At 51.1% G+C, this 10,359-nt stretch overlaps 1 protein-coding gene across 1 annotated transcript; it reads left to right on the top strand.

Moving 5' to 3' along the window:
• Window positions 1-7: 7 nt before the first annotated feature.
• Window positions 8-6,389, top strand: HAPLN4 (hyaluronan and proteoglycan link protein 4). The gene is made up of 5 exons (XM_039867984.1): window positions 8-80; window positions 900-1,017; window positions 1,263-1,625; window positions 3,141-3,464; window positions 3,808-6,389. Exons 1-5 carry the CDS (start codon window positions 78-80, stop codon window positions 4,197-4,199), a joined length of 1,200 nt encoding a protein of 399 aa, XP_039723918.1. The 5' UTR covers window positions 8-77; the 3' UTR covers window positions 4,200-6,389.
• Window positions 6,390-10,359: the final 3,970 nt, after the last annotated feature.

Below are 10,359 nucleotides of genomic sequence, written 5' to 3'. Positions count from 1 at the left end.
GCCCAGTCCTTCCCTGGGTGTGCCAGGAGCGCAGTCCCGGCGCGTAGGGGCCACTCGGCCGGGTCTGTACGGGCAGAATGGTGAGTGCGGCCACAGAGTGGGTCTCGATAGGTCTCTCTCCGGGATTCTGTCTCTGTCTCTGTCTCTAGGTCCCTCCGTGTTTCTCTCCTGTCTCTATCCCTCCTCGTCTTTCCCTACTTTTCTCTCCCTCTTTTTTGCATGGTCCCTTTTCTCCCCCTCTCTGAGCCTCTCTCTCTCTCCCTACCCCCATGTCTCCCTCTTCTCTGTGTCTCTCCCTCTCGTTCTCTCTCCTCTCTCCTTTTCGGTCTGTCTCTCCCACTGCATCTTTCTTTATCTGTCTTTCCTTCCTTTTCTGTCTTTCTCCCTCTCACACTCCTGCCCCGTCTCCATCTCTCCCTGCTTTTCTCTCTGTCTCTGTCTCCCTTTTCTCTCCCTCTCTCTGTCTTTCCCTCTCTCTACACTTCCCCCCTTTCCCGGCCCGGTTTGCTGCAGTCTCCTGGCGCACGGATAACCTTGCTGCTGCCGCTCCTCCAGCTCCTCCCCCCTCCCCGCATCTCTGGCCTGGGCCAGAGGGAGAGAAGGGGGCGGGGCTCCGAACCTCTAGTGTTAGGGTTAGGGGATCAGGTAGGTTACTGCGCAGGACTAAGGGAAGGCAAGTCCAGGGGCGGGGACTATGTGCAGGAGTGAGGGTGTGCAGTCCCAGGAGAGGAAAGTCGGGACAGGGGTCTGCCAGTCTTCTTAGGGGAGTCCTCTGGGACCCTGGCTGGGGAGGAGGCCTGGGTACATGAGAAATCCTCGTTGCGGAGAAGGAAGGCCAAGGGGCTAGTCCTCCGAAAGGCAAAGGCCAGGAGGTTGGACTGAGCGCCTGGTGCCCCCAGGTGTGGGCTGGAGCAGCCCTCCGTCCCGGTGCGCTCTGGGCGGCGGCCTGGGGAATCCTGCTGCTCGCAGCCCCCGCCGGGGCGCAGCGTGGCCGGAAGAAGGTCGTGCACGTGCTAGGTGAGTCAGGAGCTGTAGCCAAGGGTGATGCTGGGGGTGCATGGAGGTGGGGAAGGGGAGGACGTTGGGCGTTCCTGACGGGCACAGTCTCCCCCTCTCCTCCCCCTCTCTGAGCCCCTTTACTCCTCCGATTTACTGACCCCCACCTAAGTTTTCTAACCCCACATCCCTTTCCCAGGGTCCCCCTCCTAGGTTCCCTACCCTGCCCCTAGGATCTCTTCTGAACCCTCCTTGGTCGCCCACAGAGGGCGAGTCGGGCTCAGTGGTGGTGCAGACGGCGCCTGGGCAGGTGGTCAGCCACCGGGGTGGCACCATCGTCTTGCCCTGCCGTTACCACTATGAGGCAGCTGCCCACAGCCACGAAGGCGTCCGCCTCAAGTGGACCAAAGTAGTGGACCCGCTGGCCTTTACCGATGTCTTCGTGGCACTGGGCCCCCAGCACCGGGCGTTTGGCAATTACCGCGGGCGGGCTGAGCTACAGGGTGATGGTCCTGGGGATGCCTCCTTGGTTCTCCGAAACGTCACGCTGCAGGACTATGGACGCTATGAGTGCGAGGTCACCAATGAGCTGGAGGATGACACTGGCATGGTCAAGCTGGACCTGGAAGGTAACCCGCCTATGGGCAGGATGACACATGTTTCTAAGGGGAGAGGGGGGAGTATTGCAAGAGACAGAAACCAAATCATTGGCCTAAAGGAATTTAGAGGATTGGTAGGGTAGGTTCTGATTCAGGTTGATTTTTGCTACCCAGGGATATTGCAATGTCTAGAAGACGATTGATTGCTGGTGGCATCCAGTGGATGGAGGCCAGGGATGCTGTGAAATATACCATGAAGCACAGGACAGTTCCTTACAGCAAAGAATGATCCAGTCCACAATGTCAATAGTGAGGATGTTGGGAAACCCTGGTGTAGGAATCAGGCACAGTGAGAAACTCACTCCCCATCGGGAATCCCCCCCACCCCCTGCTCCACTTCCCTGGGTGGGCTTTCCTCTGGCAAGTTTCCCCTGATGGAACCAAAAATTTGTGCCAAGGTTCCACCCTCCCAGCTTAACAACTGATTTCCTCGGAGTGCTAGCTAGAGTCCCAGAGTTGTCTCTCATTGGCCTAGCTTTGAGTCACGTGCCCACCCGTGAGTCAATCACTGTGGCGGAAGACGGGTTGCTCTGATTGGCTGACTGTGGAGCTGGGAGGTGGGGTTTCTATCTGAAGAATTTTCTCCCACCTGGTTTTTCTTCAGTTGTTTAGAAGATGCCAGGAGAGATTTTAGGGTTGAATTTCCCAGCTATAGCAAATAACAATAATAGGGGCAGCTCTCCTTTACTGGGCATTTTCTGTGTGCCATGTGCTTGGTTGAAGAGCTCTCTGGAGTCTCTCACTTAATTTTCCCAAAAACCCTAGTGCGATGCAACCGGCTTAGGGAGGTTAGAACCTTCCCCAGGGCACATAGTGAGTTAGCAGCACCAGGACTTGAAAATGGTCTATCAGGCTTCAGGTCTTCTCCCTGGCCCCTTTTTGCCTCCTTCCTGCATCTGCTGAGAATACCCAACTCACCCCCAAAGGTCTATCCTTCAAACACAGAACACTTGTGAACTGAATTGACTGTCTGATGAGGGACGAGTTATAAGAGCTGACATGGAAGGGAAACCAACGGGTACTGCCCTAGACAATGCTGGGGATCAAAGGGAGATTTGCCCAGAGTCAGCCTTTCAGAGGCTCCCAGTGTAGGGGAACCAGCACTGGACATAGACAGTCCCAGTTTTGTGGACACAGGGGTTGACCAGAGGGAAGGTCCCAGTACTAAGAGAATGTCGGAAATACATAAGAGGGTTGTGGGAGTTGGGTTTTGAAGGAGGAACGGGAGTTCAACAGGTAGAACGTCTCCAACGGTGGAACGGGGATGGACACGATTAAGTATGTTAAGAAGGAGGGTCAAGTGAACCAAGCTTAAGGCAAAGGGAGCTGTGAGAGGTGTGAGATGGAAAAAGATACGGTCAGGTCTGAGGCCAGAGTGAGGGATGGGCTGGAAGATCTAGGTTGAACAGACACAGCACTCCAGATGTCAGGTGGGTGGCGGCTAGTTGGGAGCGGGGACTGAACAACCCTTGTGTGTCTTCTCAGGTGTGGTGTTTCCTTACCACCCCCGTGGAGGCCGCTATAAACTGACCTTCACAGAAGCGCAGCGCGCGTGCGCTGAGCAGGATGGCATCCTGGCGTCAGCCGAGCAGCTGCATGCGGCCTGGCGCGACGGCTTGGACTGGTGCAATGCAGGCTGGCTGCGCGACGGCTCGGTACAGTACCCGGTGAGCCAGCCCCGGGAGCCCTGCGGTGGGGCAGGGAGCGCCGGGGTAGGCGAAGGTGCCAACGGCGGCGTGCGCAACTATGGCTACCGCCATAACGCCGAGGAACGCTACGACGCCTTCTGCTTCACCTCCAACCTCCCAGGTGCGTAGGCCCCTGGGAAGAAGCCCCGTGCGCCCCGACAGGCCTCTCCCGGGTATACCTCCCTCTCAGTCTCTCCCACTCCACCCCACAGTTCCCTTTCCCCTGGCCCTTCCTCTTCAAACTGGCCCTCGGAGGCCAGACAAGGAGATCCCTTCCCCGGGACTGCCACCTCACGCAAATCAACGCTGCCTAGGCAGAGGCTGGGGTCCCAAGCTGCAGAGAATGAGGTGCTCTTGAATCTTGAGACTGGGGTCCTGGGCTGTAGGCGGGTGGGGAAGTGTCCAGAATCCCGAGGAGGCCAGGTCCTGGGAGTGTCCCTGACTTGTCCCCCCACCCCACGCAGGGCGTGTGTTCTTCCTGAAGCCGCTGCGGCCCTTGCCCTTCTCCGGAGCAGCGCGCGCCTGCGCAGCGCGCGGCGCGGCTGTGGCCAAGGTGGGGCAGCTGTTCGCCGCCTGGAAGCTGCAGCTGCTGGACCGCTGCACCGCAGGCTGGCTGGCGGACGGGAGTGCGCGCTACCCCATCGTGAATCCGCGCGCGCGTTGTGGCGGGCGCCGGCCCGGCGTGCGCAGCCTCGGCTTTCCTGACGCTACGCGTCGCCTTTTCGGCGTCTACTGCTACCGCGCACCCGGTGCGCCCGACCCCGCACCCGGCGGCTGGGGCTGGGGCTGGGCGGGAGGTGGTGGCTGGGCCGGAGGCGCGCGTGACCCTGCCGCCTGGATCCCGCTGCGTGTCTAGGCCTGGGGCGCCGACGGCTGGGGCGCTTAGCGGCTGGCTGAGTGCCTAGCGGTCCCCTGGAGACGGACCACGCCCCCTGTGGCCTCCTGCGGTCTTTCAACACCGACCGCGCCCCCTGAGGGCCCCAGAAAATGGCCAGTCCCAGGAGACAAATTCCCTGGAGTTCCTTGGACACCGACTAAGCCCCACTTCTCTTGGACAGTGGACTTCCCTTCCTTCCCGGACTTCTTCCAGGGAATGGGGCATACCCTATGAGGACTCCTGGCGGCCAGCAGACCCCGAGGTCTCCGGAAGGCTGGCTATATCTCCAGAGGTCACCTGGACACGGACAGAACCACCCCCACGGTCGCCTGGAGGCTGGACCCCAGGGATTATCTGGAGACTGGCCACATGCCCTCTGTATCTATCTCTCTGAAGACTGAAGACTTAACGGTCACCTGGACACTGAAACCCCCCCCTTTCATCACTTGTAGAAAATGCAGAGTACCACGGGTAACCACGCCGCGTAGTCACAGGGAGACTGTCCTCTCCCCGACGGTGACCTGGAGATTGAGTACTCCCATTCTTCCCCCTTACGCCGCGAGTCCCCTGAAGTTTCTCTAGGCTAGTTCCCCAGGTCACTGTCAAGAACATCCCCACTTCTCCAGTTTCAGGGGAAACAACCCTTTGTCTGTCACTGCTAAAACAGATTGACAGACCCCTGCTGGCTTGCATGACTGGCGGTCGTGCCCTCACCCTCTGGTATCTCTCTGGAGGGAGCAAGTCTGCCCCCACCTGACAGCCTTTTTCCTGGCTGTCACCAAAGAGACCATTCCCCCGGTCCCAGGGACCCATAAGATCCATGTCACTTGCTATAGAGGCAAGCTGCCCCACTTCCCGTTGTCACCAAGGTGACCAGCCCAGCTTCTACCTGTCACTTAGTCACACAGCCTTTCCCTCATTAGTCGCACCCATGGAGATAGTGCCTCCCTCCTCTAGCTGTAACCATGGATACCACTGGCTCCCACCCTAGAGACCAACAACAACACTTCAGCTGTCCCCACCCTGACCAACCATGAAGACCACCCTCCCCACAACTGTCCAGAGAGTGAACCAACATTAGGTTCTCCAGCTCTCACTATGGAAACCAGCTGTTTTTTCCCCAGGCCCACCCCAGCTTCTTCCCACCCTCCAAGCTCCACCCCTAGGCAGCTTGGACCCCACAGCTGTTGCCATGGAGACCAAACTGAAGAGTCTGAGGTAACAGAACATCTATTCCCCTAGGCTTTCCCTTGCCGAGCTGTCATCATAGAGACTGTTAACGTCATCCCTATTACGACCAATGCCCCAGCTCTCAGGAACTTCTCACTGCTCAACAGGGCTTAATAGCTACCCTTGCACCAGGTTGGCTCAGCCTCAGGCAGCAGCCCAGACAAAGCTGGATTTATGGAGCTACTGAACACCCTCCATTTGCACGCTAACTATATCCCAGACAGCAGCTGTGCACGAGACACCATTGCGACACCCAGGTATTTTCATTGCCACTGTGCAGATGAACAACCTGAGGCACTGGTGTGCCTTGGCTTTTTGCGCTGTGCAAGCACTGGGCTCCCCTTTTCTCTCTGAGATCCCTATTCTCTAAGTTCCTCTCTCCTTCCCTAATGCCCCCCCCACCACCATTTCCCTTCTTAGAGATTCAGGAGAGATGGAACGTTCTTAAATCTCAAAATCCAATCTGAGCTCCAAGTTTTAAGGGGAGATTCTTGTTAGGAAGTTGGGATCCAGCCATACTCTCCAGTGTTGAGAGCCATCCAGCCATGAGAAATCCTAGTTTCAAGCTAACCTGGAGTAGCACTGAGGTCCCTCCTGGAACCCTCTTTACTGCCCTCTCCATCTAGAGAAAACTCATTGGTGGGTTTGGGAACGAGGTTGGCTTCAGTTCGAATCCTACCTGTGCCCAAGTGACAAAACCCCTGAGCCTGTTTCCTCCTCTGTACCAGGGCTGTTCTGAGGTCCCAGTGAGTACAAAGCATATAGCAGGGGCTCAATAAAATTTTTTTTTTTATCAATGAGAAAAAGCAGCTGGTGAAGAATTACTTCGAATGCATTTTAGTAATGTTTCCCATCTGAGGAGACTTGGTGACAATTCAGTCGAGAGCATCTCCCCTCATTCCTCAAGACCACACCTCACTCCTCATTCTCCTCTCTCCCCATCCTCCCCCAACTCTCTTCTTTGAGCCACTCCCTACGGGCCTGGCCTGTGTTTCCTCTCAATATCCTGGGGCACAAAGTGTGTGACACTGGATTCCTGCTCCTAGAAGGTAGAGAAGTTGCAAATTTTCCTGTGGTGTAGGTGTGTGTGTGGGATGGGGGGTAGCGTGGGCTGAGAAGCATTGAAAGTTTCTGAGATACAAACAGAAGGAAAAGAGAAAAACATGTAAAGTTCTTATCTGGTTGTAGAAGTGGGATAGTTGACATAACTTCATCCTTCAATACCAGATTTGACTGAGCTCCCAGGTACAAATTGTTCCTCTGAAGACAGAGTCCAGCTCCTTGATTAGACCGCCTGGAGATCCAGCTGGGCCTTAGCTTCCTATAATGGGGCAATGGTTTCCAGAGATGAGTGCATGGGATTTCTTTCATCCTGCCTTTTCCCTTCTGGCATCTTATCTCTCTTCCACAGTTTCAGTTCCCTGGTTTCCCTGGGAATATGTAACTTTTCCTTCTCTAATCAATGAGAGTTGGAGGGGCTGACTCCACCCACAGTGAGTGCTGTGGCCCATCTCTCTGAGCAATCCTGATTTATCCAGAGATGGAGGTGGACACATACAACCCAATGATTTTGGTAGATGATTAGGCTGATGGAAACTTCTTTCTGATGGAGTTGCTGCGCTGTTTGTTGGAGTAGTTATTTCCACAGTCCACCAGGAGAGCGAAAGAATGGCAACCTGGATAGAACCCTGCCTGAAGCCAGGTATTCAGAAAAACATCTCTCTCTCTCCTGTCCCTCTTCTACCCAGTTCATTTCCCAGAGACATCTGAAGTTTCTTATGTGTCCTTACAGAGATGTTTTATGTTTATTTAAGCAAACATGCATATATATTTCTTTCCCTACTTTTACACAAATGATAGTGGACAACGTATACTTTCTTATATTGTAAAATTTAAATAACATAAAATTCACCAAGTGTTCAATTCAGTGACATTTAGCACATTCGCAGTGTTGTGCACTTCTTTCTAGTTCCAAGACATTTTCATTACCCCAAAAGAAAACCCCGACCCCATTAAGCAATTCCTCTTCATTCTTTCCTCCTCCTACTGGGAAATACTAATCTACTTTCTGTCTCTATGGATTTGCCTATTATTGATATTCATATAAATGGAATCATACAATATATGTCCTTTTGTGTCACTCAGCACAATGTTTAACCGTGTGTGTCAGTGCATCATTCCTTTTTATGGCTGAACAATATTCTATGGTATAGATATGCCATATTTTGTTTATTCACTTATCAGTTGGTGGAAATTTGGGTTTTTCCACCTTTTGGCAATTGTGAATAACACTGCTATGGACATTCATGTACCAAATGTACTTTAAAAGTATCTCTTCTTTTGCTTAATAATATATGTTTGAGATAGTTTCCATCACCATATAAAGATCCCACCCCAAACACATTCTTTTGAAGGTTGGCAGAGTTTTCATTGTCTGGATGCACCATAATATTTGTAGCCCATCTCCTAATGATAGTTTCCCATATTTTGCTGTTAGTAATAAGTACCCACATAATCTCATATAAGTGCAAGTATAATTGGAGTATGCTATCAGGAGATGATTGATCAGGGGGTCAAAACTCGCCATTTTGATAGTGATCTCCACCTTCTTATAGGTGGGGCCAATTTTTATCCTACCAGTAATAGATGTACTGACTGTTTCCACACATCCTTATCAGTATCATGTTGTCACCTTTATCTGAGCCAACATGATAGGTGAAAATGATATCTCACTGTGGTTGTCACTTGCAACTCTTATTATGTGTGAAGCTGAATATCCTCCACTTTGACCTTAGGTACAGGTGGTTGAGTAAATCATAAACCATTCTTACTTCAGGTATATTGTCATCATTAATCTATGCAAGGCTTCCTCTCATTAGATTTGTTTATTCTCTTTTTTAAAAAAATATGCCCTTCTTTATCATGGTATTTTTGAAAATGTGTATTATTTCATTTAGCATATGTTGTAGTTTAAGAACCATCTGTACTTCCTCTTCTGCGAATGTTTTATTCATATCCTTTGCACATTTGGCTATTAGATTATTAGTCTTTTTTCCTATTGATTTGTAGGAGCTCTTTATATATTAAAGCAACGAGTTCTATATCTCTGTTTGAAAATTGTTTCTAAATTTGGCATTTGCCTTTTGACCTTGCTTATGGTGTTTGTTGCCACTATCAATTTTAGAATAAAGCCCTAACTCCTCACTGCAGCTCATCTGGCCCTGAGTATTCCATCCTCTTCTTCTCTGCCCTCATCCCCCTCCACTCTCTACCTTTATCGCTCTGCTCCAGCCAGTGGTCTCCTTGCTCTTTCTCAAATGAGCCATGTTCCCTTCTGCAAGAGGATTTTTGCCTTCATTCTTTGCTTTGCTTGGAACTCTCTTCCTTTGTTCCGCTCCTTGTCTAGTTAACGTAACTCTTCATTTAGATCCCATCCATCTCCTCTAAGAAACCTTCCCTTACTACCTCCAAAGACCATATCTGTCCTCTTTACCACTACCTCCCCAGCATCCAGTACAGTACATAGTTCATTATGGCTGCCTAGTAAGTACTTGCTGAGTGAATGAATGAAGGAAAGTGTCAGGAGGTGACAGGCATGTCGAACTGTTAAAAAAATTTTATTAAAATGTCCAAGAAGTACATTAATGTCCACAGTGTCAGATACCACAGACCCACAGAACACTGCAGCTCACAGCAAAACCAGTTGAACCCGAAGCTGTTCACACGCACGCACTCACATGCATGCCACACATGTGGCACACGCAAACACACACACACATCCTAAAGGGAAAGACCAAAAGACAAACCACCCACTTTAGAAAAGACCAGAGCCCCCTCCTACCATAGAGCTGGAGTGGGGACAGGGCAAGGGGCTGAGGGGGCCAAGAGCAGGGAGCATAAACTAAGATCCCCCCAAAAGTGGCATCTCCAGTGCCCCCAACAAAGGAAAATTCTTTTGTGACATGGATAACTGAAGATATTATATTTCTTAAACCAAGAATTATCAAAGCAAGAGGGGAAACCTATATCCCTAGGCTTTCTCATTGATAACCATAACATGAAACAGAGGATAATGTCAATAGCAGAGAAGACTGAAGACCATGGTCAAGGATGAGGGTCCAGTTTGCACTTCTCGAACTTTTCCTAAATCTACCTGTGTGTGTGAGAGGCAGTGCGATTATGTTTCAATCCCTTCCCCAAAGTAGAGAGCAGTGTGTAGAGTCAGATGGAGGCAGGACCAAAACCTTACTTCTGTATTGGCTGTGACTTCAAGCCAGTGCCTTTCTCTTGTCTGAGCCTCAGTTTTATCATGTGTAAAGCGGGAACATAATGGTTCCTAAGTCACTGGTCTGTGGAGAAGATTCACAGGGTTAGTGTGTAAGTTCTTAGCGTGTTACTCCAAAGTTGTCAACTATAATTATTCTTAGGAGAAATATATGGTCATTCAACACATTTCTTTTTCTCTTGAACCCTTAGATGGACCATATCTTTGCTTTTTTCCTTTCTTGCAGAATTCCATTCTCCACTGTGGTTTTTAACACTAATCCACAGATTTTACCCAGACTGGAGGGGCTGAGAGAAGACAAAACATAGAGGAAAAAGCTGTGGATCTTTCCTCCCAGAGACCAGGGAGCTGGATCTTGGCCTTCAGCTTAGAAAGTCTTTTTAGAGATTGCAGATTTGAGGGAGGAAGGCCAGGCGTGTTCTTTCCCACTTAAAATTAAAAAAAAAAAAAACTATGAGAGAAAAATATCTGTGTGTTTCACTTTCAACACTGTCCATCTCTTTACATGATGATTGCAGGTAGATGTCACTACCTCAATTGTTAAGCATTTCTAATCTCCCAGGCAGTGGATGGAGACAGGGATAGGAGTGCGGGGAGTAGGGGTGGGACCCAGGGCAGGGCACT

This window comes from Pteropus medius, unplaced genomic scaffold, assembly GCF_902729225.1.
Source record: "Pteropus medius unplaced genomic scaffold, Ma_sr-lr_union100, whole genome shotgun sequence".
Taxonomy (NCBI): Eukaryota; Metazoa; Chordata; class Mammalia; order Chiroptera; family Pteropodidae; genus Pteropus; species Pteropus medius.
The sequence above is the reverse complement of the archived record's forward strand: the minus strand, read 5'-3'. Positions and strand labels throughout refer to the sequence as shown.

What these genes read in the sequence shown, in the direction of transcription:
- HAPLN4 (XM_039867984.1), top strand. An exon ending in GGTCAAGCTGGACCTGGAAG is followed by an intron (nt 1,626 to 3,140) that starts GTAACCCGCCTA and finishes GTGTCTTCTCAG; the next exon opens with GTGTGGTGTTTCCTTACCAC. An exon ending in CTTCACCTCCAACCTCCCAG is followed by an intron (nt 3,465 to 3,807) that starts GTGCGTAGGCCC and finishes CACCCCACGCAG; the next exon opens with GGCGTGTGTTCTTCCTGAAG.